This window comes from Apodemus sylvaticus, chromosome 1, assembly GCF_947179515.1.
Source record: "Apodemus sylvaticus chromosome 1, mApoSyl1.1, whole genome shotgun sequence".
NCBI classification, from domain to species: domain Eukaryota; kingdom Metazoa; phylum Chordata; class Mammalia; order Rodentia; family Muridae; genus Apodemus; species Apodemus sylvaticus.
Genome location: NC_067472.1, coordinates 183,518,309 through 183,544,034, shown reverse-complemented (window position 1 = coordinate 183,544,034; position 25,726 = coordinate 183,518,309). Strand labels below are relative to the sequence as shown.

Below are 25,726 nucleotides of genomic sequence, written 5' to 3'. Positions count from 1 at the left end.
TAGGGTCTGAATGAGACATGAACATTCTAGCAAACAAGAAAATCCTGGGTAGGTGGCAGGCTGCATTCCCATGAGGAGAGGCTGAGGGGGTTATGAGGAAGAGGGCAGACCAGAGACTCAGGCCACCTATGCTCTCTTAGCTTGAACATTCTCTTTGGAACCTGCTCTGGAGGGAGCCTTGGCACTGCCCTCTGAGCTGTGAGACTGGAGGCTGAAGCCCCCAGTGGAGGAGGCATATGTATAGTAGGACTCTGACGCCATGATGTTGTTAATCCTCCAGCGTAATGAGACCCAGGCCCTCACTAAGTGAGGCCACAGGAGGCAGAACACGATGTAGAGGAAAACCAGCACTAGGAAGAAGCTGGTAGACACCTGCAAGCCCAGTACAAGAGTCATGAGGGGTCGGGGTGGGGTAGAGTAGTGGGCGAACCCCTGCCCACCCAGTAAGGAAGCCTTTGGACACCACTCACGAAAACAATGAAGGAGGACCGTTTGTTGCTGAGTGGCAGCCCATGGATGTGCACAATAAAGGTGAGCTGGTAGTCACAGTATGTGCTATCGTCCACACCTCTGGTGAGAAAATGGAGTTCAGGGTTGAGTTCATTAGTGGGGCATCACGTCAAGGATCAATGTCAGGACTCTGCATCCCCCCGCCCCCCCCCCCCACACACACACACAAGGCTATGTGCCTGGCTTACCTATTGCTCACTAACAACTTGAGGAAGAATTCAGGGGGATAGATGGTTTCGGGGGTGATGTCGTAGCAAGGGGAGTTCTCCATACACAGCCACCTACAAGTCCAGGTGCAGACAGATGTTGCACCTATACTCCAGGGGGATCATCGGCTTCTCCAACCCACCTGCTGCTCGGGGACTATGGTGCTTCAGACTGAACTTGGGGCCTCCTGAGACTTAGGCAAGCACTCTACTGCGGAGCCAAGACTTGACTCACTGCACTAGTGCAGGCAAGTGGGAGACCACTGAGGCGCACCTCCAGTCTCAGGTCTGCCTTCGCCAGCCTACTCCATGCCCTCAGCCAGTAAGGCTGTCTGAGCATCAGCCGGCAAACAGGCTGGCTGCTCAGATGCTGCCTGCTGCCTCCATGTGCCAACTGACCCAGATGTGGGACTGAATACCTACTGTGTGCCACCTTCATCCCACAAGTACAGTCAGGACACGAGCTAAGTACACACACATCTTTTTTGTTGTTGTTGGTTTTTTGTTGTTGTTGTTATTTTTTGGATGTGGTTTTTTTCGAGACAGGGTTTCTCTGTGTAGCCCTGGCTGTCCTGGAACTCACTCTGTAGTCCAGGCTGGCCTCGAACTCAGAAATCCACCTGCCTCTGCTTTCTAAGTGCTGAGATTACAGGCATGTGCCACCACCGCCCAGCTACACATTTTTTCTTACAAATTCCCTCTTGACCATTGTTCAATCAATCCAGACTGAACATGGTCTTGGGTGCGGTTGGTGACTTTGTCCACGATGAAGTGGGAGTTTCTGGCTATGCCATGAGATGCTGAAGCATGTGAGAACCCTGATTAAAAGTAAGTTTTAAAATGTGAGCCTAGGGCTGGAGAGATGACTCAGCAGGTAAGAGCACTGGCTGCTCTTCCAGAGGTCCTGAGCTCAATTCCCAGCAACCACGTGGTGGCTCACCGCCATCTGTAATGGGTTCTGATGCCCTCTTCTGGAGTGTCTGAGACAGCGACAGTGTACTCATATACATGAAATAGATCCTAGAAGAAAACAAACTCTAAGCCTACACATGTGCTGGCTTGTGTGTTTGCTTTCAGTGAGTTAGACATGGCTTTCCAGCCCTTACACAGTAACCAGGGCCTCTAGAGTTTCCCTCACTTGTCAGCATCTCCACCTAGCTGTCAATGAACGCTGAGCACACACTAACTTATTCCTTCTTCGTTTTGAAAATGTTATATTGTGTCTATACAAATTGTGCTGTAGAGAGAGACAGATCCTCCGGGAGACAGTGACAAGGTCTCAGTGCTCAGTACCAGACTGTGAGGAGAATGCAGGGAAGGGTGAGGAGGTGCAGGCAAAGGCTCAGGGTGGGAAAGGCATGTGAGAGTCCAGAGGAACTGACTGCCCATCTGGGGGGACAAGGGGCATAGCTAACCCTTCTGAAGGCAGGAGCGCGCAACCTAAGGTCTAAAGGCAGAGAAAAAGGCCCCAGACGATCAGGAGAACTCCTCTCTATGAAGGATACCAGACTTTGGAAACACAAATACAATTAATGTGACTGTCTGGGAAGCCTCTGAGAGATCAGCACAACGGGCCGGAGGGATGGGATGGGGGAAAACTCGTGCAAAGGGCACATCTACAATCCCCACATCTCAGAAGGAGGGCAAGCATAATTTTGAGAATAGACGAAACCACACTAGTGAGACTCTGTGTAAACATAAATAAAGGGCGGGGCAGCAGAGGGTGGAGCTCAGTATGAGGAATGCTAGCCCGCCATACACCAAGCCCCGGGTGGAAAACCAGAGCCCCATTAACCTGTGTGGCAGACTCAGAGGAACAAGGCCATCCTCAACTACATAGTGAAGTCAAGGCTAGCCTGGAGGGTGGAGTTCGCAGGACTTGTACTCACTCAATTCCAGGGCTCTCGTGGGACATTATGTAGAATTTGTTATCATCGGTGGTCCTTTTGACTTTTGTCACCCAGATGAGGCTCTTGGTTCTATGCAGGCCAATGCAAAGTCAAAGTGGGTTGAGAGCAGAAAGAGTTCTCAGCACCTAAGGGTGGGGACCTAGTGGGCAGGGCAGGATTGTGGGGCCCTAGGCATTACTGTCTGAGGCACCTTGAATGTAACTTGCAGAAGTGGGAGGGGAGACCCTACAGAGCAGACCCGCCAACTGTGGACTGGGGCCCCGAAGGGATTACTTGTCCATCGGGCTGTTGTAACGGAAGATTTCTTCTTCTGAGTAGTCTCTGATGGTGTCCATTGTGGGACCACCGCCCACCACCTTCAGCACATAACTGAAGAATGCAGAGGTAAACATGGATCCCTTAGAGTCTGAAACTACCCATCTCCCTCTTCCACTGTCATGTGCCCGAGGCTGCCAACCAGTCAGTCCTCACCTGCCCATGAAACTGCCAGAGTCGCCCGTCACCAAGTCTTGGACTAAGAAGAAGGGCTGGAATACTGTGGATGGGGAAGGAAGGAATTAGCTTTGTCCGAAGAGGAAGGGAACACGAGTGGAGGGGGGCTCTAGGTTAGAGCAAAAAGTGGTGCTGCTGTGGCGGGAAGGGGACACATGAGGGAAGGCAGAACGGCCAGGACAGGAGGGCAGAACATCTGGGAGAAGGGGAGGAACACACAGTCACGAAAGAGGAAGCAGGGCATCTCGGGGTCCTTATTCACACAGTCGAAATAGTGCTTGTTTATCTCCGCGGAATGCTTAACCGTGTAGGAGACATCAAAGGCCAAGCGCTTGCCCGGCGGACAGCCGATGTATACTGGTACCATCAGAAAACCCTGTGGAGGAAAAAGACCTCCTGCTGGGGAGTGGCCAGGTTGCTTTGAAGGCACAGAGGGAAAACCACCCCTCTGAAAACACGCAGTGGCACCCACAGCCCCTGGGCAGGGTTGGTGGCTCACTCTGCGGTCTGATTCTTCCCACCTGCCTGGCTTTTCCAGTGCTAAGAGTGGAGCCAGGGCCTCCTTCTGTGCTGAGCAAACACAGGACCCTTGAGCCCCATTTCCAGCCCCAGATGGAGGTTGTGTGCTTGCTTTGGTTTCAGTTGTGCTGGTGGTGGTTGTTTTAATGTATGGGTGGTCTGTCTGTATGCACTCCTGCATGCCAGAAGAGGGCAGCAGGTATCCTTCTAGATGGTTGTGAGCCACCATGTGGGTGCTGGGAATAAACTCAGGACCTCTGTATGATCTTAGACACGGAGCCATCGCTCCAGCCCTGATGTTGTTGTTTTTAATAAGCATTTTATTGGCTTTTAGAGTTTCATAAGATCTACTTTGATCATACTCACTTCCCCTCCCTCCTCTTAACTCCCCCCAGGCCCAATCACACTTCTCTGCTCCCTCCACTTCCTCTTCTTTGTGGCCACTGGAAGCAAAGTCTCCTTGTGAAGCCCTGGTTGGTCTGGAAATTACTATCTAGACCATCCTGGTCTCTAAATCATAGAAATCCTCCTGCCTCTGCCTCCCAAGAGCTGGACAGATTCAAGGTGTTGCAGCACAAGGTCCAGTTTCCTTGGTATGAGATAGACTCTTCTGTGGCTGAGCCTGTCCTTGAATGCCCTCTGCCTCTCTAAGAGTTAGAGGTGTGTCCCATAATGCCCAGTTAAGACAGTATTTCTGATAAATGTACAGGCACTGGGTAATGCTCTAAGAGCTTAACATAGTTTCTTTACTTTCTTTCCTTTGTTATTTTTTACACAGGATTTCTCTATGTAGCCCTGGAACTCTCTGTAAACCAGGAAGGCCTGGAATTCATAGATATCCTCCTGCCTCTGCCTCCCAAGTACTGGGATCAACATTGTTTCCCACTACTGCCTGGCACATTTTCTTAATTAGCCCTGTGTGAATTGTATGAGCCCTATATGGTAAAGGTCATTAGTATGCCCCACGTTGCTGAGCACTGAGATTAGAGCGGTGTAGCATCACCCTAGACAATATCCTTCACAGTACAGATGTTGAGCCACATGTGATGGCAAGCACCTGCTATTGCTGCCTTGGGGAGGGTGAGGCAGGAGGATCTGGGACGTGAGGCCAAATCCCAGTGTTTATATATAGCAAGACCCTGTCTCAGACTACAGCAACCTGAAGAGAGGACAGGGTGAGGGACAGGCAGCTGCGGGGGCTCATGCTAGAATCCCAGCATTTGTGGAAACAATACAGGCCCGCAGCTCAGAGTTTAAGGACAGCCTGGACTGTGTAGTGAGTTAGAGACTGAGGCTAGGGCACGGGCTTGGTATGGCACCTCACACCTGTAATCTCAGCGCGTTGGAGGCTGAGGCAAGGAAGGTCTGGGAATTCAAGCTACTTCAGCCTTAGCTACTTAGCAAGCCTCTGTTATTTGACTCTGTCTCAAAAAAGAATTGAACAACTAGACACAGAAAGGCCCAACTGGAGCTGAAACAGGCAGGATTTATATACTACTGGCAAGCAACAGCAAAGGCCCTGGGCCCTACAGGCCCACGGCTGCGGCTCCTCCTCACGTCTCAGAGGCCTGACTATGGGGATGACAATCACTACAAGGAGCACGTGATACCCAAGGGAAATAGAGCCCAGAATGAGTACCATGAGTCCGGGACATCACCGCCCCCCCCCATTTCATTGTCTTCAGAATGAAGAATCTCTCTAGGCCCATCTGGGTATAGGTCATGACATCCAGAGACTGTGTATGGCCTTGAGCTTGGTGGCTGCTGAGTAAGCACCTTCCATGCCAGGCCTGCACCAGTCATCACCCATCAGTCAGCACTCACTAGGAGACTGAACAGCCATCTGCGATTCCATCTATACCGAACTCATTTTAGTTGAAGACTTCCATATCTACCCGATGTTCAAGTGAAAAACTTTGGGTCCTAGGCTGTGAGTGCAGCTTGACCCTGTAGAGCCCAGGCCTGTAATTCACAGTGAGGGGCTAAGGGTATGGCTGAGCCTCTCTGCCTGTTCAGGGCTGGGATACAGGAATGCCTCAGGGTGCCTGCTTAGCTGCTGTGTTTAGCCTTCAAAATCCATCCAGAAGACTGGCCCACGGCTCATCCTATAGTAATGATTAGCATGTTGGGCCCCTGCATTACACCTCTAGCAACCCACACAGAGATTCATGTAAGGAGGCCAAACCACTACACATTTGAAGCCAGGCTACACAGCAAAGACCCTGTCTCAGAAAGAAAGAGAAAGAAAGAACACATTTAAAACCTATTTATTTTCTCCCCTGAACCTCAACTTTCTTCCCTTACACTTGTCTCATTTAGCTTTCTAGAACACGCATGTGCGAGCGCACACACACACACACACACACAGTCACACACCCTTCCACACACTCCTACTCCCAAACACTCACACAAACTTACACACACATACTAACACTCACACACACACACTCACACGTTCACACATGTACAGATGTTCACACCCATACTCACACACACACACTCACATTCACTCACTGACACACACAGAGACACTCACATTCACACTCACACTCACATACACTCAGACACACTCAGACACACACACACTGGTACACTCACACACACTCACATACTCTCACACACTCACAGACACACACTCACACACACACACTCACACACACTCACTCACACACTCTCACACAGACAGTCACACACTCACTCACACACTCTCACACAGACACTCACACACTCACTCATACACACACTCACACACACACACTCACACACATACTCTTACTTGTACCCAGCACACACACATGTGACAACAGCTCAGTCTCTATCCTTCCCTCTTTACTCATCCCAACACAATCAAAATTGTGCCTTGTTACTTTCACCCAACACGCGCCATCTGAGGAGTCTCTGCCTATTACAACTGTCCTCTACTTCCTGGGTCATTCTAAATCAGGAAGGAGGGAACCCAAGGTGAGTTTGCTAATGGGTGCACAGGGAAGTTACAGGGAACAGACTCTAGGCCCTCCACCACTTATGAGCTCTCTGGGTTAGTCAGAGTTGCTCTGGGCCGAGCGACTAACTTTACCTAGGGGGACAGTACCTGTGTAAGCCAGAGGAGAACAACGAAGCCAAAAATGCCAATGAAGAACACCTGAGGCTGAGTGCGGAGAACAGTGTGTGCGGGTGGGGGCGGCATCTCAGTGGGAGCTTGGGGGCTTGTTTAGCACCTTCAAAGACCTGAGCTCAGTCTCTAGCACTGGATATTTCAAATAAATACATTAAATAAATTAATGAATGAATGAAATTGGTGTGTAGCAGTGTGTGCTTGCAATTGCAGAGGACCTGAGATTTGATCCCCAGCAGCCACATGACAGCTCACCACCATTGGTAACTTTAGTTCCCGGGGATCAAATGGCCTCTTCCATCCTGGCCTCTGAAGGCACCAGCCACACAAACGGTGACCAGCCACACACACAGGCAAAACACTCATCATGTACGTTTACCATGGGAATGCATTTACGATGCTCCCAGGACAGCAACAGGAACCAGCCCTCTGGGGACTCTAGCCAGCCCTCCACCCCAGTACCAGACCCTGTACCCAAACTCCAGTACTCGAATGGCTGTCCCAAGATATGTTTTCTGGAAGCATTTCCCAGGAGCGCCCAAGATCTGTGAGGAGGAATCGGTGATTGGAGAACCCAAGGGCCGGTGTTCTCCCTCCACCTCCCTCCCCAAAATGTGGACCATACCTTGACCATCATGGAAGTCTTCTTGATGTTATGTCCAGTCCTGCCCTGTTCAGAGCATATCTTTAGGTCTACGATTTTAATCTGAGGAAGAGAGAGACACTGAAATAGAGGAATACCCAAATCTGTCCTAGGATCCAGAGACATTCAAAGGCCACACAGATAACTGGGGCTCAGAGTAGGGGTCATAAGATCTGTGGCTTTCTACTTACTGTGCAAGGGCCAAAGGGGGAGCAGCCAGGACCCCATCCCTCCTCTCCGGCCTCCTCACCTTGAAGACCACTGCGTTGCGATTAAGAAGGACATCCTGAGTAATAGTTACTGAAAGACACTCAGGATCTGCTATTATCACAGCCACTGCCAGCTTCTTCTCCACATCAATCAAGGCTCCTGCAGGGATGGGGTGGGGCCTTTGATGCCTCACACCAGCCTCCCTCCTCCCTGCCAGAGGACTCAGGCCTCGCCCCTGGTTACTAAGCATGCCCCGACCAGAAACCTTTGCTATCAGCGCTCGTGAAGGTGTCCTCATGCGACAATAAGACCACAGTGACGCTAAACCAGTTTCCCTTGTCTAAAAAGATAAGTTCGGGAAGTCCATAGTCGCTCGAGATGTTGTAGAGCTTTTGGTAGGAGTTCATGTTGATATACATGCCTTCCGCTGCCAGCCGGTTGCTGAACAGGTAAAAGAAGTAATCCTGGATGCACAGGACGGTCAGCTAGTGGGCACTGGACAGGAGGCACGCATCCCAGTGCTGTCCTCCACAACTCCCAACATGTCCACCTACCTTGTACTGTGATTTGTGTTGCCACCAGCTCCAGGTAGGATCGTGCACTGGGTCTGCGTAGGGCTGTGGGACAGGACAAAACCATGAGGTGACAGGGAGGAAAGAGACAATTCTACGATTGCATTTAGCTCATCACCCAAAGTTGGAGAAAATATCCCAGGCAACCCCAAATTGGGCTTTGTGGGCTCTGTGGGGTATGTGAGACCCTGGGGGCCAGAGGAGGACCTTGCTGGTGTTTCCAAAGAAGCCACCCAGGAAGTTAGTACCAAACCCTGGCCTGACACGACTCTTATGGCTGGTGAGTCTCACACGTCGGCCTGTCTCTGCCTCCCCAGTGCTGGGATTCCAAGCCTAGGCCTCCAAGCTTTATCTGTGGGTGCTGTGATTCATACTTAGCTGGTCATGTTTTGTGTATCAAGTATGGCCTCAAATTCAAGAGTTTTGTCCGTCTCTGCCTCTGGGATAACAGCATACGCTGTTATACTAGGTTCATTTTTTTTTTTTCTGGAAAGAGGACAATCTCATGTGGCCCAGTATAGTCCTGAATTCCTATCTTCCTACCGTGCACCTCCCACATGTTGCGGTTTCAGGCACGCACCAGCTTGTGAAATCGAAACCCGCGGGCCTCAGGCCAAAGATCCACTGCAAACCTGTCTACCTCCAGCCTCCTCCCCTTCCCTTCCTCCCATCTCTGAGTTCGGTTCCACTCTGGCTTCATTAGCCCCCCAAGTCAACCTACAGAACAGTTCCCTCTTCAGTGTCCCAGGGGCCCACCTTATCATACTTGGAGTGCAGCCACAGCAGGTAATACACGAGGCCTTGAAAGACAGCCAGGGTGAAATTGTTGTGGAAGCCCAAGGAATCAGAGACCAGAGGTGGCAGAGCAAGGTAGCACTCGTAGCGTCCTGCGTGCTGTCTCTTGGGTATATCCATTACATGAACTTCCCTGAACGGGCACACGTGTTGGAAGTCGAGGACACTGTGGTTCCTGGGGAGCCATGGACAACAACATGGAAGGGGAGATAAGTTAACAGTTCTTCAGGAACATCTCCAGTCTGCATTTTCTACTTCTGAGCTGCTGATTCCCCAAATTTAACCTGCCCTGTATCAAGCTCAGTTTCCAGCCCTCGGTGCTCAGCCGCCTCTGACACTCGGCCGCTGTGCCTCAGCCCAGAGTCTGTCTGTCCCTCCACCTCGGTCCCCACATGCTAGCTAATTGATCCCTTCTCCCTCCCCACAGCCAGGTCGCTTGCCTTGATTCTACCCCCCACCTCCAAGCTTCCTTCCTGGTGGCACCGTTTGCAGGTGCCCAGAAACTTCCCCTTCCCTCCATACAGTCTCACTAGACATTCCCGCCTGGCTTACACACATGAATTCCAAATTCTTCAGCCTTAACCTCACAAGTGCTCAGACCACAGACGGGTCCTTTCTGAAGTCCTTCAACTACAAGTAAGGCTCCCATGTCACAAAATCCTCCCACTTTCTCCTTATCCTCTGTTATCCTTTGTATGCTCAGCCAGGGAGTGGCACTGTTAGGGGGTGTCGCCCTGTTGAAGTAGGTGTGGTCTTGTTGGAGGAGGTGTGTCACTGTGGACTTGGGCTTTAAGACCCTCCTCCTTGCTGCCTGGAAGTTGGTTCCAGGGACACCAGGATTGCTGTGATATGTCTGACAGTGCTTTTGCTTGGAATGTGGATTTTGGAACTTTGGATTTGGAAAGCAGTAGACTAAGTGGGGCTTAGTGGGCCATCCTAGTAGGAATATGGAAGGCTGCTGCTGAGGGTGATTTCAGTTGTGGAAGCCTCACTCTCCAGGTTTCTAAGGAGAAGAATGTTAAGATGTGGCCAAGAGACTGTTCTTGTGACATTTGATGAAGAATGTGACTACTTTTTGCCCTAGTCTGAAGAGTCCCACCTAAACTAAGATAAGTAGATTTAATTGCATTGATGAAGGAAGTCTCAGCAACGCCCATCATAGCCTTTGTTCCCTGGTCAAGTCTCACGAAGACCGTTTTGAACAAGCTTAGGAAAAATATAAAATATATGGTGAAAAAAATTAGAGGGAACCAGGAAGCAGAATGGAACTGAATCCTATGTTCTAGTGCATAGCAGATTAACAGAGTAGGAATTTGGGTCAAGATCCTACCCAGGTAAACTTAGAGCCAGGCATGGTGGTACACACCTTTAATCCCAGCATTGACAAAGCAGATTGGGGGGAATTAGGGGGCAGAGGCTGGCATGTTCAGCCTCAGGAAGGAGCAGAAGTCAGGTGCTTTGGTCATTTAATGCTGGCTTTGTAGCAGAAATGGGAGGGACTACTGGGACAATTGACACTGGTTAACTGGAGCTAAGAAATTAGCAGTTGCCGGCTGTGGTGGCACAAGCTGGTACGATTTGCTGAAGGAGGCAGAGGCAGGAGGATCATACTTTCAAGGCCATCCTGGACTACACATTTAAAACAAAGAAAAGAAAAAAGAAATTAGTGGTGATTAAGAAGAGACCAATATCACTATGGTGAACTCTTCTGGGAAGTGTTTTCTGAGAGCACAGAGAAGCTGTGCTCCAAAGAGCCAAGGTTGTACCTCATGCTGCAGCTGGACTTGGGAATGTGTAAGAGTCTCCCAGGAGGTACTGGATTTGAGGGCATGAAGTTGTCAAGAGCACCTGGAGCTTGGCACTGTGAGAGACCATGGAAGGCCATGGGAGAAGGTGCATCCCCACTTGCAGTTGATGGCCCAGGACTTAAGGGATCATGCAAATGAGTTGAGGATTGTTACCATGAAGAGAGCCTATGAGAGGTCACTGGTGAAGCCTAGTTGAGGCAAAAGAACCAACTATATTGGAAACTCCAGCACCGTGGGATGATTACCAAGAAAGCAGCCACAATGGAGTAGATCAACCTGAGCTTAGGCTGCTGCAAGGGCATGGCTGGGGACGGGAAGCCAGCCCTTTGGAGGAGCCAGGTAGATCATGTGTGGGTCCCAGCCATTGGAAAAAGAAGCCGCAGTAACACTGATGTGGCCCTGCAGATCCCAACATGTTGAGATGCCTGAGCTGTGGGCTGTCTGCTGAGGAAAGCTGTTAACAGGGAGTGGAACCGGCCCTGGGGTGAGAACGCTGTTGCAGCCAACAAGATGAAAAAAAAAAAGGAGTTGAAGATCAGAAGACCACCTTGACATCAGACATGGAGATACAAAGTTTAGAGATTGCCCACCTGGTTTCCCCCTCTTGCTTTAGGAATCACAGTTATGTATTAGATGAATGTCAAAAGAGACTTTGACCTTGGGACTTATAACATTGTTGAGACTGCTGTAGATTATGGTGACTTTAGAAGAATTTTGCATTATGCTATGTTGAGGTATGGCCCCCATAGACTCATATGTTTGTACCAGCCTATGTGGGGCAGAGAATGGAATGTGACGATTTGTCTATGCTCAGCCCAGGGAGCGGTATATTAGACTGTATGGCCCTGTTGGAGGAGGTGTGGCCTTGCTGGAGTAGGTGTGTCACTGTTGGAATGGGTTGGCTTTAAGACCCTCATGCTAGCTGCCTGGAAACCATTATTATGCTAGCAGCTTTCCGATGAAGATGTAGAACTCTCAGTTCTGCCTACACCATGACTGCCTGGATGATGCCATGTTCCTGCTTAGTGATAATGGACAGAACTTCTGAACATGTAAGTAATCCCCAATTAAATGTTGTCCTTGGAAGTGTTGCTTTGCTCATGGTGTCTGTTCACAGGAGCAAATCCTAACCAAGACACCCTCTAACCACTCCCACTTCCTCCACACACTCAGGTCATGGCTTCCGTCCTCCCTGGTGCCCCAAGCCCTCCAGCTGCACCTCCCTCTTCCTCTGACCTGTGTTCCATATTAAGCATGCACCCATTCCCACCACCAGGTTACCATTAGGGTGGCTCCAGGTCCCACCCCTGGGCTGGGAGCTCTGAGACAGCTGCATGGTCCCAATCTTCTCACCCCTTTTTCTCCACTGAAATGGGTTTGTGCAAGTTGTACTCCATCACTATTCCCACAGGCACTGGCCTCTTGACCAAACGTTCTTTTCCGATGTCAAAAAGATAGACCAGCTGGGGCCACAAGCAGGCATGTAAGTTTGTGGAAACCTCCTTGTAGCTTCCAACCTGCTCCCCACCTCCAACCCTACCAAACCCTCCTGGTACCTGATAGAGTTGCCCATTCTCATAGAAGACGGAGACCAGGGCCTCATCATCTGAATAGAGGGGAGACTTTTGCAACTTCTGCAGGTTTAAGAAGATGTTCCAGCCTTCGGAAGGGATCAGCTGGTATACATCATAGCCACCCTCCAGAAAGTACCAGATCTGTGGATCAAGCAGTATAGCTATGAGTATTCAGGAACAAGGGAAGCCTTCCTACTCTCCCACTCACTCCACTGTGTCCTTCCAAAGATGCACACTCTTTGGAAAAGTCTCCCACCACCTCCAAGTTCCATGACCCCATTAGATGTATTGCCTTCTATTGACCTTTATCTTGGGGTCCCTGAAGGGTGTTCACCCTGGCAGTGCAGGAAGATTTGGAGTTGAACAAGGAGGGCTTGGGGAGAAAGACAGGGCATCTCACCTGTTCATTTTCTGTGACAACGGCCATGTGTCCATTGTAAGAGTTGATCATGTATTTGATGGTGAACTCCTTGGGGAAGTCAGCCAGTAAAATGAAGTGTTCCCTATTGTAACTGCAGGGGCAGAAGGAGGGCGCTCTGAACATGGGGACAATGGTGTTCTAGACACCTCTTTTCCCATTGCATCCATCATATAGCCAGTAATGACAGCCTGGTTGTTCTCTGTCATTGTAGACAGTAGCAAAGGGAACCTGTGACCATGGCTTTCGCTTCCCCTGGGCATGAGCACAAGCGTCCTTGGGCCTTTGGACCTGTATCTTACCATCTCTCCTTTTTGGGGACTCCAGCATTCAGCTGTCTGCCCTGGACAGTAAAAGTACTACCTTGCCTAGATACGGGGTCCTCATGGCAAGCCTTCTGAGCTCTGGACCTAGTCATGCCTGAGGCTAGACCTTCATCTTTCCATGCACCAGTCAGAAGATTCTTTGTGCTTAAGTGGTTTTTGAGTTGGGTTTCTTTCTTTTAAAACCAAATGCATCAAGAAAAAGCAGTTTGCCCCCTGTCCATGCAGATGGCATGGGACCTCTGGGTTCCTGAAGAATAAGAGACTAGACCCCAGAACACACTCTCTATTGCTCACATGTGTCCTGTCCAGACAACTTTCATTTGACAAAATGGCTCCTGGAGTTGAAGAGGAGTGACCCTGAGCAGAGTCCTCATCCAGAGTCCACTGGTGCTGGTCCAGGGTGTGGCTTACCAATGGAGGACTTCCCTAACCTATGCAGGACTTGAGCTCCACCCCAGTGACTGGAAAAAACAATCCTTTCAGCTTACGGGTTAGGCCCAGCTCCGGGGTGTCTAACATCCTCTTCTGGCTTCCACAGACAACTACACCCCTATGTGTACATCAGCACCGCACAGACACAGATACATACACATGATTCAGTAAAGTAAAACTTGACTGGGAGGCATGGCATAGGCCTTTCATTTCAGCATTGGGGAAGCAGAGGCAGACAGAAGTTTGAGGCCAGCCTGGTTTTCAGTGAGTTCCAGGACAACCAAGGCTACATAGGTGAGACCTGTCTCAAAAACAGATTAAAAGTATTTAAATAAACAAGTGTGTGTGCTCGCTCGCTCACATGCCTGTGAGCCTATACCTACCTCTGCAGGATGAAGTTACCCCAGATGTACAGCATGTTGTTCAACGTATTGAAGTACAAACCCTTGGGTGTCGTCGGGGTGCTGGTGTAGGTCTCCCTATCAAGGAGCACCAAGAAGTCCAGTTCCTTAGCTGACCACAGCAGAGGAGATGAGAAGGCAGGGCAGAGGGGAAGAGTGCTCACCTGCTCTCTTCCTGGCCACTGTCCCCCCGGGAAGCCCCCCTTCCCTTTGGTCCTACCTTCAGGGATAAACCGTGGTATTTTGTACAGGATATCCACAGTGCTGGACACTAGAGATAGGAAAACAGCACCTGAAACCTGAAGAACTAACTCTCTTGAAACCCTAATCTCTCAGGATCTGTAAGCAAAGCCAGAGTTCCTGTTCTCCAAGCCTCATGTGAGACTCTGCTGGCAACTGAGCACGGTGACCTTTTAATCCCAGAGGTCAGGAAATAGCACCACGTGGATGTTTGAGAGTTTGAAACCTGTTTGATCTACATGGGGAGTTCTAGCCCAGCAAGAGCTACATAATACAACCTTGTTTCAAAACACAAAAATCCAATATAAACAAATCCCTACCCACCTTAAAGAATCTCCTAGTTTTTTACTTAAGACAGAATACCTTCTTGATTCATTATATTTACTCAATGTCAACATGTATGTATATGTGTGCATACAAAAATGCAATTTCTTCAGCCACAGAAGACAGCTTTTGGGAACTGTCTCTCTTTCTACCAGGTGGGGATTGAGAACTGAGCTTAGGTTATCAGGTTTGGTGGCAAGTGCTGTAACTACTGAGCCATCTTGTTGGCCGAGAATATCAAAATGCAAGTATGTGAATACACACACTAGGCGTCCAGTTGTGGATTCCTCCTCTATTGTCATTTTTGAGACAGCTTTTATCTCAAAGGGAAGATAAAACTGAACCTCCTTGTGGACTCCAGGGCCTTCCAGATGTAGTTCTGTTCCCCTCTGCAGGCTTCCTCCTTGTCCTCTCTTACCTCTCCTAGACACACTGGCTTCCCCAGCCCACTGTACACCTTATCTAAGCGTGGCATGTGTGGGGTAGGCATAGGGTCACACAGTCCCAGCTCCTGCATGTTCCCTCCTGACCTCCAGGCAACCTGATTTACCTGTATTAAAATTGACTAAATAAAATTGCCCAGAGTCAATTTTCACTAACAACAGCAGGTTCCACTCATCGGCGACGTATGTAGCCCAGTCGATGCTGCAGTTTTTACCTGTTGGGGAGAGCAGAATCTACAGCAGTCTAGAATCTAGCTAACCCCATAACCTTTCACACCCTTTCTCAGAAGTCCACCACCCTCCTACTCCAGATCCCACGGAAAAAAATGAGTACCTGGTAACTTTTCACATATAGACCAGCCATCCGGCACCATGTGGAAGGACACGAGGCCAGCTGTGGAGCAAGTCAGATGCCATGCTCAGCCCCTTTCTCGTCCACTGGACCCTGAAGGGCATCTGACCCAACCAGCACCCCTCGGGGTCCTCCACACCTTGAACCTCTTAGTCCAGGGATTCTAGGGGTCAGGCTGACTCTGGGCATTCTCATCTTTACACTTGATCTACTGCCTCAAAATCCCTTTTAGATATGGAGGTGTGAACATCACAAGCCAGTCAGAGTGCATCCTGTGACTGGGTATCAAAACTGATGGAGCGGGTGTAGGGGTACACAACCGGAGCTACAACAGTTACTGGAAGATTCCATAGGCACTGTCTAATGCTGGGCCACTCCCTGGTCCTGCGGTTGTTTTTTTTTTTTTTAGTTCATGATGGCTTCCAGCTCTTGATCCTTTTGCCTTAGACCTTGTGACTACCTTAAGTGCACAACCACGTCCAACGAATTTATTGAGTCTTTTTTATTAACCCAAAATATATGACAGTAATGTCATCTGGTCCTATTTTCAGATGGGAAAGTGTGTGAGGGAATTGCTGTTACTTGGCAAAAGCTACAGACCTAGGGTTCCACAGATCAGGGTGAGGTGGGGGTTGTATCTGTGGTATAAATGGTTAGACACTATGTCATACAAAATAGGGACTCATCAACTACTCTTTTTTGTTTTTTTTTTCTAGACACAGTTTCTTCGTGTAGCCCTAGCTATCCTAGAACTCACTCTGTAGACCAGGCTGGCCTCCAGCTCACAGGGGGGCCTGCCCCTGCATTCTGAGTGCTGAGATTAAAGGTGTGCACCACCACGTCCCAGCAGTACTGGCTGGGTTTGTGTGTCAACTTGACACAGGCTGGAATTATCACAGAGAAAGGAATTTCAATTGAGGAAATGCCTCCTTGAGATACAGCTGTAAGGCAAGGAAGAGCAGTCCCAGTAAGGGTGTAGAAAACTGTCTCCTGAGTATTCAGAAGACACAGGCTGTTACCTGTGATGGTCCCGATGTGAATGTAACCCTCATTCTTGCCAGTGGTGAGGGCCAGGATGTACTCAGATCCATTGCCACTGCTATACACGGGACACAGTCTCTTGATGCACTCACTGGGCAGGACACGGACCCATCTGCCTAGGGTGAAAGCGTGGTGACTCAGATCCAGGCTGGTCAGGAGGAGGTGTGGACCCCAACCCTTTCCTTCTGGTCTTACAGAACCTGCCCCCTGTCCTCTTAGCCTGGAGCAACATGTCAGCATGGTTCTGGGGAGGTAGGAGAGTAACACCTGCCACTTTCATAACACCCCACTTCCTTGAAGGTAGAATTCTACCCTCGAACTCTAGCTTGTTATGGCTGGCTTTGGATTTAAGAGACAGGGTTTTAACACTGTAGCTCTGGTTGGCGTCCAACTCCAGATGTAGCCCAGGCTGCTCCCAATCAAACTCCTTATGTAGCCCAGGCTGCTCTCAAACTGGCCAGCTTCCAGCTGCTGCTTCCCTCAATACTGTGGTGTCAGGTGTGCACCACTATACTGGGGCTGCTCATGAGGTCTACATGGGCTCGCCCCTTATTTTGGTGCCTTGGTTCTGAACTGTGTGGTGGACACAGTGAGGCCAAGAGAGGCCCTTCCAGCTTGCTGCCACTAGCCAAAGGATGCGGGGCTCTCTGGGGCTGGGTGTGGGCAGGAATCATCAAAGTCAGCAAGGAGACCAAGACTTACAGTGAGAACCTGGACAAACCTATGTCTGAAGCCCAAGTGCTCATGGGCTTCTGGGTCAGGTATCCACGCCACAGGCGCGCCCAACTTCTCCTGGCTTTTTTGCCCTCACCTCCATCCTGGAGGGAGTGGCTTGAAGCAGTTGTCACTCAGTTGCCCAGGCTGTCTGGGACCTAAAACATGGTCCATGCTTGCCCTGAACTAGACAGTCTCGAGTGCTAGGCTTAGAGGGTGGCAGCATCCCTACCCATGTGTGCCCCCTCCAGGGCCTCCCATAGCCTAGATTCACCTCAAACAGCCTATATGGCTAAGGGTGACCATATGCTCCTGATCCCCCTGCCTCTACCTCCCATCCACCTTGGCATGAAAGGTGTATACCACGGCAATGCCTGGACTTTTACGGTCAATATCCTTCTTGCTTTTGTTTCTCTGACACCCACATGCCCCCCACCCGCTACCCCCAGCCCAGTGTTCTCACTGCTGCCGTGGCTTCTGTCGTAGAGCGTGGGGTATGTGCCTGTGAAATAGTAGACGAGCTGGTTCTGTCGAATGAAGAGCGTGCTCTCGGTGGAGATGGCGTCATGGATGGTGGCTGAGAAGCCGAGGATGGGACAGTAGTAGGAACCGACCCAGCAGCTGTCAATGCTCAGCTGCAGGGGAGCAGAGAAGGCATGAGCCAGTGTGAGAGTGCGGCCTCTGAGTCCTGCCTTGGCTAAGGGTGCTGCTCTGACTGCTGAGACAGGGGCCTGACCCGAGCATGAGACTGTACACAACCTGCGGCTACAGAGTGCACCACGTGTTCACCAGGCCCCGTGCACAGGTCAGAGTTCTGCTCCCATGAAGAGAAAATATTCCATGTTGAACCTGGAGGGGTGGCTTAGTGGTTAAGAGCACTGCTTTTTCTTCAAGAGGACCCAGGACCCCCAGCATCTCCTTGGGGGCTCGCAACACTCTCACTCTACTGAGAGGGGACCCAGTGCCCACTTCTGGCCTCTGTGGGCACCAACCAGGCCACCAGTGCTCTTCACTGTCCAACTACCTATCTAGCCGTGCGTGTGTGTGTGTGTGTGTGTGTGTGTGTGTGTGTGTGTGTTTGTATTCTTTCTTTATAAAGAGTGTTACTATGCTGCCTTGGTTAGCCTTGAATTTTTTAATGTAAATCTAGATCAGGCTGGTCTCAAACTCACAAGAGATCAGCCTGCCTCTACCTCGTGAATGCTGGGATCCAAAATGCGCACCACTATCCCTGGTTCTACTCCCTCTGTGTCTGCCTCTGCTGTTCTGACTCTGACTCTCTCATATATATGTGTATACATGCACATACATGTATATTTACATGTATATTTCATTTCTTGTATGTATAGGTTGACTGCCCAATGTGTGTAAGGCGGGGTGCCTGTGGCAGCCACTGGAGGACCTTTGACCCTTAGGACCTGGAGTCACAGATGACTGTAAGCCATCCTGTGGGTGCTGACAATCCAACCCACATCCTCTAGGAGAGCAGCCAGTGCCTTCAGTTTTCAACCCTCTCTCCATCCCGTCCATATATGTACACATGATATTTATGTAGTAAATGATAGGACCAGGCATGAAGGAGCACCAACTTTAATCCCAGTATTGAGGAGGCAGAGGCAGGTGGATCTCCACCAGTTGCAATTCAGCCTGATCTATGTATCAGGCTTTAGGCTAGCCAAGGTTGCATAGTGAGACCTTGGTTTTGTGTGTGTGTGTGTGTGTGTGTGTGTGTGTGTGTGTGTCGTTTGCTGGAGAAAGGGTTTCTCTGTGTAGCCCTGGCTGGCCTGTAACTTACTCTGTAGAGCAGGTTCACCTCTGCCTCAGGGATCTGCCTGCCTCTGCTTCCCATGTCCTGGGCTTCACGGTGTTTACCACCACTGCCTGGCCTATGACCCTGTCTTAAAAGAATAAAACCTTAACAAAAATATAATTGGGCTATAACTTTTAAAAATATATTTCATTATTTTGTTTTATGCATCTGTGTGTGTATGAGAGAGAGTTTGTGTTTGACCGATAGTGCCTGTGGAGGCCAGAGGCACCAGAGTCCCTGGGGCTTGAGTTACAGCTGGGTGTGATCTGCCATGTGGGTGCTGGGACTTGAACCTATATCCTCCGGAAGAACAGCCAGTGATCTTAGCCTCTGGGCCATCTCTCCAGGCCCCATGAAATGTATTTTTTAAAACATATTTGAACCTATGCTTCCTAGCAGTCAGTTTTCCCTTCAAGCCCTGTTGCTGGAGAATGGTATGTCCTTGAAGCCCCATTCTGTAGCCCCAGACCCGGAAGACCCAGCACTGCCCAGCAGCCCAAGCCTGGCTCTGCCCGCTGTCACTCACCTCCAAGAGCACATAGTCATCAAAGTTAGAGTCTGAAAACAGGATGGACTTTTCATCATAAAAGCCTCCGAGGATGTACACGGGGGCGTGTCTCACAGTATACCACAGGGGCCTGGACATTGAAGACCTGAAGTGTGTCGACTTCAGAACAAGGCTCTGTCAGGGGGAGAGAAACGCCACTCAGCATTTCTCACCTGCCTGGCTGGACCTCCATCTCTGCCACAGCCTGAGATCTCCTCTGACTCTAAAGCCTCTGCTTGCTGTCGCCTCCCTGAGCTCTCTCTCCTCCACTCTCTGGCTTCCCTCTAACCAGTGCCAGCCTCTTCCTTAGCTCAGCTCAGCACAAGGGCTCTAGGACAGCTGCTTCTCCATTCATTTCCACCTTACACGCCCTCCCCATTTGAGGTGAGGTCCATTCAGCCCTGGACGTCCTCTGAGCTCCACCCTCAATGGGGAAGCATTTGCCAGCTGAGTGAATGCATAGCAAGCTCAGAACACAGGGGCAGTGCTCCAGATTTACCTCAGTGGTGCTGTGGCTGGACTAGCATGTGTAACGACCGAAGTTCAACACAGACACACACGCACACGCACACACACACTGAGACACACACAGACACACACACACAGACACATGCACACACTAACACACAGGCACACAGACACACACGTGCGCACACACACAGACACACATGCACACAGACACATACTCAGATGCACAGACACTCAAACGTGTGCGTGCGCGCGCACACACACATAAACTCTCTCACACACACACACACAAATAAACACTCTTTCACACACACACACTATCTCTCACACACAGACCCTCTCACTCCCCTCACACATATACACACACACTCTCTCACACATACACATACTCTCTCACCTCACACACATATACTCTCTCACTCTCATACACACACATACTGTCTCACACACAGTCTCTCTCACAAAACCACACACAGACCCACCATCACTCTCTCTCACACACAGAAACATACACTCTCACAGTCTCTTTCTCTCTCACAAAAACATGCAGAGACTCTCTCTCTCTCTCACACACACACACACATTCTCACACACATGTACATACACACATGCATGCAAGCACACTGTCATACAACACACTCACACTAGAATATGGGTATGGGAATCATGAAGAATGGTGTGAGGTCTCTTTTTCTGGGATCTCTCTGACAGGAGGTAGGAAATTGGAGCCTCAGTGTTCTTGTCTTTGAAGTGAGTGTACACAGCATGTGAGCTGGCTTGCTGGGTAAAAGACACCTGCCACCAGGCTGGATGTCCTGAGTTTAATGATAGAGACAGAGAATCAACTCCTGAAAGTTGTCTTCAGACTGCCATATATGTGCCCATGTGTGTCCTCCGCCACAAAGTAGACAGATGTATTAGAAAAGTTAAAATGGACCTGGGAGGCTTGCCTTGGCGCCCCACGTCTAGGATACGAGTTCTTGGGAGGCCGAGGCAGGAGTCTGACAAAACTTGCCTGGTCTGTACAACGCGTTCTATGCCATTGCTGGCTACACTGAAACCTTGATAGAAAACACTACACGGGAGCCTGTGAGGTGGTCTGGCAGGCAACGACTCCTGCAGCCAAGTCTCATGTCGTAGCATTCAGTGCCAGACAGTTCCACATGGTGGGAAGAATACAGGCTCCTAAATGTCCTCTGACCACATGCATACCATGGTATAAGCACATGCAAAGTAATGTAATAAAACAAACCCATATTAACCCCAGGGAGACAATACGCACGGGCTGTCTATCACCCCATATTTACCTGGAGAGGACTCTGGAGGCTCTAGCATGGGGGAGACTGTGTGTGTGTGTGTGTGTGTGTGAGCACCCCTTTCTCTCCAGATTAACTCAGAGAGGAACTCAAAGATACCATTGGAAAAAATGGCACCCGGGGCCCAGAGATAAGAAAGTGCTAACAAATGGGATCTGTGCTGGTTTGAAGACAAGGTGTGTGTAATTCATGTATTGCCCCTGTTGGTAGCCCTCACCTCATATCCTATGGTGAACTCAGCCTTACCACTGGCATCTGTCCTCATGTAGCCATTCATATTCACATAGAACCTGTAAGCAAGTTGCAGTTAGGCATGCCATCTCAGGCCCCTGCCCAGCTCCTAGCGCCCCCCTTTGGCTTCCCCTGCTTCCTCTGGGATTCTGGGCATGGCCTTTCCCCTGAGTGTGCACACCACCAGAAGCAGCACCTTTTCCTGGGAATGAAGGGCCCTATACCATTGGTGTAGATGTCCACTTCAAAGACCACGGAGCCATTTTTAATGGGCATGGGTGTGTACCAGTTCAGGATACACATGGCCTCTGCTGGGCAGTACCCTGCAGGGTGGAGGAGGCACAGAGGCAGGAGGTATCCAAGAGACTGCCAGAGGCCCAAGTGGGCCTCAGGGCATTCCGGGAATAGCCATCCCCCTCCAACCACCATCAAGCAGTTTGGCCTACCTGTGCTGCGCATTGGAGCAGCCTCCATCAGAATCTGCATATTTTCCAGCTCCCAAACATAAAAATTGACTGAGGAGATGAAGTTGACCAGGACCATGGGTTTCATCCCCATCAGGTGGCCCTTTCGGGCCAGCTCCTCGCTATTCTGAGGGGGGAAGGGCATAACTCGGTTTTAGGGTCACTGGCCTCCTTGGAGGAGGTGTGTCACCGCAGGTGTTAGGCCTTGAGGTCTCCAGCATCTGCACCATTCCCAGTTAGCTCTCCTCACTCTCTGCTGCTGCTCCAGCACACACCTCCCCATCGCGGTGGCCCCCATCATGTTCCCTGCTGTGGGGCTCATGGACTCTTTGATTATAAGTTGCCTCCATCATGGTGTTTTCACCATGGCAACGTGGAGCTGAGACAGTGGCCAGACTCTGTAGATACACTAACATGGACTGCTGTGTTCCCTTTAGAATGGCACTGTCGGGGCCTGGGGGCATGGTCGCAGCGTGCACAAAGCCTAGGTTCTGTCCCTAGGCCCCCAAACAAAACAAAAGATGAGCTACAGCTCAATTTTAAAACCGGGCTGGGGTGGGGTGGGCTGGGGTGGGGTGGGAGGAGTTTCTTTTTCTCCCTATTGTGTCTTGTACCTACTGGGAGACTGAAGCCCTAAGGTCTTCGGGGTTGGTGGAGACTATTAAACTGTATTGAAAAACATTACTGGAAATGATGGGAAATTGGAGACTTGCAGAAATCAGCCCACTCACACCGTAAACTCTCACCTGTTCGGGACAGGAAAAGTTGATTTGCAGGTAGTAAGGAAAGCTCAAGTATTGCTGTAAGAAAAAGTGAGGGAAATATCTAGTCACCCGGTGTACTGACTCAGGATCCCCCTCTATTCACTGACCCCAAATCTCTTTGGGTCAAATGTCTGTTCACTCAAGTGAGTCTTGATCTCTCTTCCCTCACCTCTGACTGCTCAATCGGCGAATCTGTCAACTTTCTGAACACCTCGGTCACTGTGTCGATGGGCTCATGATCGACAAATCGGTCCCTGGAGAGATGCGAGCCTATCTTCTCGAACTTGTTCAGGACAGCAAGCCAGGTGCACCTCCGTAAATCATCTGCAGCCCACGACTTCAGCAACAGCAACAGCAACAGTACTAGCCGCAGTACCCAGAATGCCCATAGGTTTGGCTTTCTCATCCACACAAGGCTGACAGGGGACATGGCTGGTCTGGACACCTGGAGAACGTGGGGACCAACACCCACTTGCAAGTTGCCTAGCCGAGGCTGATCGCTAGGAAACCGCTCAGTTCCTGTCCTTTTTCCCACTCCTCTTCCTAGCTCCACCTTTGCTCAGGCTTCCTGGCCCTTTACTCTCTGCCCTGGCTCTGCTCTTAGGCCTGGCCCCGCCCTTACTCTCAGCTCCTCCCCTACTAAGACTCCTCGCCCCGCCCCTCCTCCTACTCTCTGCCCCTCCCCTACTAAGACTCCTCGCCCCGCCCCTACTAAGACTCCTCGCCCCGCCCCTACTCTTACTCTGATCCCTACCCCTGCGGCTTTTTTCACCCCTCTTCCTAGTTGCTCTTTCTCCCTTTGGCCTCGCCTTGCTCTTCTCTGTTCCAGTTCTCTTCGCCACGTCTCTCTTTTTTTTTCTTGCCTTGCCCGAGCCCTTCCTGTTTTCCCTTCCACTGCGCCCCTCAGCGGACTTGGCTCCGCCCTCACAAGGTTCCCTGCCCTCACACTGCTCTTCGCCACGCCCCTTTCTCTTCGCTCTATCCCTGCTCAAGAACCGACTCCTGGTCTTCTCGTCCTTTCCTGAGTCCTCGCCCACTCCTCTGTGCTCGCTAGTCTGAGTCTTTCTGGAAATCAGATCCTCGCTCCGCTTTCTCTCCTGGCCAGGTCTCTGGTCCTCGATCAAATCTGGAGCATTGCGGTAGTTCGAATCCTCACTCCATCTTCTCCCTTGGCCACGCCCCTGGTCCCGGTAGAGGCCCCGAATGTTGTCGTAGTTCGAATCCTCGCTCTGTCTTCTCTCTCGCCCACGCCCCTCGTCCTGCCTCAGGCCCCGAGTGTTGCGGTGGTCCCACTCCTCGCTCCGCTTTCTCTCTTGCCCACGCCCCTGATCCTGGCTCAGACGCCGAGCATTGCGGTAGGTCTGATCCTCACTGGGTCTTCTTTCCTGGGCACGCCCCTGATCCTGGCTCAGACGCCGAGCGTTGCGGTAGGTAGGATCATCGCTGGGTCTTCTCTCTTGGCCACGTCCCTGCTCCTGATTCAGGGCCCAAGAGTGGCAGTAGTTCAAATCTTCGCTCTGTCTTCTTTCCCGGCCACGCCCCTGGTCCTGGCTCAAGCGCCTGGGTTTGAGGTAGAGTAGATCCTCGCTCTCCTTTCTCTCCCGGCCTCGCCCCCGGTCCTGGCTAGTTCTTCTCCCTGGGTCCCAGGCGACCTGGCTCTCCTGTTCCTCGCACCACTTCTCCGTAAAGCCCTTCTCCCGCCCTGGCGCTTTGTCCTCAGCACCAGCCCGGCCCTGCGCGCCAGCCTTCTCCTTAGGGAACCTTTGCTGGTCGCGGGGACTCTCTATTCCTCCGGTTCGCTCCTCGTCTTCGGTTGTGTCTTCGAAGGGTAGTCGCTCCTCACTCCAGTCCTCTCTACCAGTTTCTCTCTCCAGTCTCTCTCTACCAGTCCTGCCCCCCAATTTGGCTCTGTCTTCGCCGAACCCCCTCTCATAAATAATTCTCTCCCTGCCCCAGTATGTGTCTCTGCCTGGACTTCGCTCGTGATCTCTGGGTCCCTCCTGGGTAAAGATTGTCCTCTGGCCGCAAGAACTCCCGTCGTTCCACACCCACGCTGACTTTGCTATCCTCACTGTCCCCTCTGACACCTTTTCCCTCCACCATCTTTCTTCTCTCCTGTCCATTCCCTGAACCTCACCCTCTCTATGCCCCGCCTCTTCTAGACACGCCCATACTCATCTTTCAGGCCTCAGATCTTCACCAGGTCCTGACTTTCACCCCGCCCTTTCTGTGCCTGGTCCTGCTCCTTTCCCAGCCTTTTCTTGCCTTCCCATCCCTCCCCTCCCCTTCTCAACTCCCTCCCGCCCCCCTCATCCCCTAGGATGGCACCGCCCTCTTCTCCCCGCCCAGCTGTACCAGTCACTTAGTTAAAACCGATCCACCGGTTAAAACCGGTTGCCTGGGAGCGCCTGTTCAACCCCTCTTTCCAGGTCCCAAAATGGCCGCTTGGACTTCCACTTTGCACGAGGCATGCCTCCAAGGCGTGCGTGTTTCCACGGTAACGCGCATTTTTCCCATCAGGTGCCCAAAGGCTCCCAGATCTGTGGCCTGCAAAAAAACAAAACAAAACAAAAACAAAAACTAACAAAAAAAAAAAAAAAACCCAAACAAACAGTTACTTTGTGCTCAGAAGGCCACAGAGGAACTTATAATGGTTGTTCTGACGGTGGCACTGTGCTCATTTGACCTCTAGATCAAAACTTCTCTGGAGGAAAAAAGGATTTTCCAGAACCTTTATGGGTTTGAGCTAGTGTGTGATCTCGACGTGAGCAGATCACATTCAGTTAGGAGGCTAGTTAAATATTAGCCAACTTAGAGTTGGGGCTCTCTAGTCAACGGCCTGTAAAAACAAAGCACCAAGGCTTTAATTACTGGTCAGAAGAATGGGGCCAGAGTCACGCCTCTGCTCAGTTACATTGCAAATGCTTAACAACCTTCCCAGGCACTGAAATGGTTCACACTCATACACATAAATAAATCTTTTAATTGAATTTAAAGATTACTCCACATAGCTTTAATCCCATCACTCAAGAGTGGGGAGGTAAGGGAGCTAGCTCTCTGTGTTCAAGGCCAGCCTGGTTT

At 50.7% G+C, this 25,726-nt stretch overlaps 1 protein-coding gene across 1 annotated transcript; it reads right to left on the bottom strand.

Annotated features, from left to right (window-relative positions):
• Positions 1-24,768, bottom strand: Catsperg (cation channel sperm associated auxiliary subunit gamma). The gene is made up of 29 exons (XM_052199804.1): positions 23,514-24,768; positions 22,815-23,188; positions 22,628-22,681; positions 21,864-22,008; positions 21,614-21,740; positions 21,404-21,476; positions 19,382-19,537; positions 17,509-17,680; positions 16,310-16,447; positions 15,273-15,332; positions 15,046-15,153; positions 14,152-14,202; positions 13,914-14,043; positions 12,755-12,866; positions 12,337-12,495; positions 12,134-12,243; positions 8,934-9,147; positions 8,160-8,222; positions 7,871-8,069; positions 7,646-7,764; positions 7,378-7,458; positions 7,241-7,297; positions 3,338-3,494; positions 3,098-3,161; positions 2,900-2,995; positions 2,606-2,695; positions 699-791; positions 471-570; positions 1-372 (listed from the first exon to the last, which is right to left on the bottom strand). Exons 1-29 carry the CDS (start codon positions 24,766-24,768, stop codon positions 127-129), a joined length of 4,803 nt encoding a protein of 1,600 aa, XP_052055764.1. The 3' UTR covers positions 1-126.
• Between the last annotated feature and the right edge of the window lie 958 nt (positions 24,769-25,726).

Coding starts and splice junctions, on each gene's coding strand:
- Catsperg (XM_052199804.1), bottom strand. CDS start 24,768: ATGGACAGGAGAGAAGAAAGATGGTGGAGGGAAAAGGTGTCAGAGGGG. Junction 16,448..17,508: donor CGACAGAAGCCACGGCAGCA/GTGAGAACACTG, acceptor CTTTCACCCTAG/GCAGATGGGTCCGTGTCCTG. Junction 7,459..7,645: donor GCAACGCAGTGGTCTTCAAG/GTGAGGAGGCCG, acceptor TCTCTTCCTCAG/ATTAAAATCGTAGACCTAAA.